Genomic DNA, 1690 nt, shown 5'->3' with positions numbered 1-1690 from the left:
GGAACCGGGGATTGAACTCAGGCCCTTGAACTTGCCAGGGAAGCACTTATTCCACCGAGCCATCTCCCCCCGGCCCCTCAAAAAATTATTTAATAAATTAATTAGGAGCTGGGGATGTAGCTCACGAGTAGAACACTTGCCTAGCAAGTGTGATTCTTTTGTTTTGCACCAAAAACAAAAAATATACCTCAACTAAAAACCAAATAATTAGTTAAATTTAAAAATAAAAACTAAGTTCAAAGAACTTAAAACTTGTACTTTGGGACTTAACTCCACGGTTTATGAAAAGTGACATTTTCCTATACACAGGAATATCCTTAAACAACTAGCTAGGCACAGTGGTACGTGCTTTGGATTTCCAGCACTTTGAGAGGCTGAGGCAAGAGAATTCAAACTTTGAGGCCAACTTGGGCAAGTTGGCAAGAGCCACCCAAAAAAAATTTTTTTTAAGGGCTAGGGATTACAGCTCTGTGTAAAGGTGCTGGGTTCAACTCCTAATACAGCAAAATAATAACAACTATTATTATATAATTAAATAAATAAAATCACTGACCAAAAGACTTTCAAGAGTATAGAGTAAAGGTTTTGTCACAGTGACAACCTCAAAACAGAAACAAAAATAAAGTTTAGGATGTTATTATGAAATTTATGGGACCCTCCTAGGAATATCAGGAGAGACACCAGGTACTAGATGAACTAAATTCCAATTGCTAGAGCTTAGATTCGAGAAGGAAAAGGCCTCAAACTAAAATAGATGAGAATGTTCCTTCATCTATACTTTCTATCCAAATCTCACCTTGATGACTTCTCCACTGGAGGCGATTAAATCGGTGGGAATGGTCACTCGAAACAAGCGTCCAACAATGGCTGTGCCATCAGGAATGCCAACCACAGTGGGAACAGCCTCGTGGAGATCGGATAGCACAGAATGCATGGATGCCTCCAGCTGGTTCTCCCAGTCTCTGGCAGCCTCCGAGGATTCACTGGGCCAGCGAGCCTGAGCTGTGGCCACAGAGAGGAGGAGGAGCATGATCCTCCCGCAGAGGGGGAACAGCAGCCTGTAGCCCACAGACATCCTCTACTAGGCCTGAGCCTGCCACGCCGACAATCTCACCGAGGAAGGAAGCAACTGCTGGTCCCAGAGCTGGGTCCTCACCCTCTGTACACCTCCTCCATCCCAGAGCACCCAGAGCCTGAAAAAGAAGAGCAGACACAGACTTCAGCAATCCCCATGGTTTCCAAATTGTGTACTAGACTCCAATGTTCTGCCCAGAATGTCTACCCTGACATCCCTGTGCTCTCCAACTGCAGCCATTTACTTAAGTCTGGAAATGTGTGGCTGAGTAAGTAGAAAATAAACACTGGATTTTGAAAACTTTGTTTTAAAAAAGAAATGGAAAATCTGCAATGACCTTTAAATAAGGGTTCATCTAATGTATTTTTTATATACTCCTGCATAACTATCATATTGAGAGCTCTTTATTGTTCATCCAGGAGCACACTGCAAATTCTCTTGTCTTTTGAATTATGCTGCTTGTTATTTCCTATATGCTACTTCTAAAATATTTCAAGTTTGTATAACTAGAAAATCTTACTTTTAGTTTTCAAAGGTATGTTTGCTAAGTATAAAATTCAAAGAGGACAGATCTTTTCTTTCAGTCCTTTAATTGATCTAGTTTCTTACACCCTT

The 1690-nt window shown here is 41.1% G+C and overlaps 1 protein-coding gene across 3 annotated transcripts in view; it reads right to left on the bottom strand.

Annotated features, from left to right (window-relative positions):
- The window catches only part of Dag1 (dystroglycan 1), a 101321-nt gene that overhangs the window by 22385 nt on the left and 77246 nt on the right, over positions 1 to 1690 (bottom strand). For all 3 annotated transcript variants that reach the window (XM_004625097.3, XM_004625099.3, XM_023705990.1), the window contains exon 2: positions 797 to 1193. In XM_004625097.3, the coding sequence (XP_004625154.1) occupies positions 797 to 1075 (279 nt within the window). In that variant the 5' untranslated portion in view covers positions 1076 to 1193. The remainder of the gene's footprint in view (positions 1 to 796; positions 1194 to 1690) is intronic.

This window comes from Octodon degus, unplaced genomic scaffold (assembly GCF_000260255.1).
Source record: "Octodon degus isolate 3935 unplaced genomic scaffold, OctDeg1.0 scaffold00008, whole genome shotgun sequence".
NCBI lineage: Eukaryota > Metazoa > Chordata > Mammalia > Rodentia > Octodontidae > Octodon > Octodon degus.
Note: the sequence above shows the minus strand (reverse complement) of the source record. Positions and strands in the feature narration are given on the sequence as shown.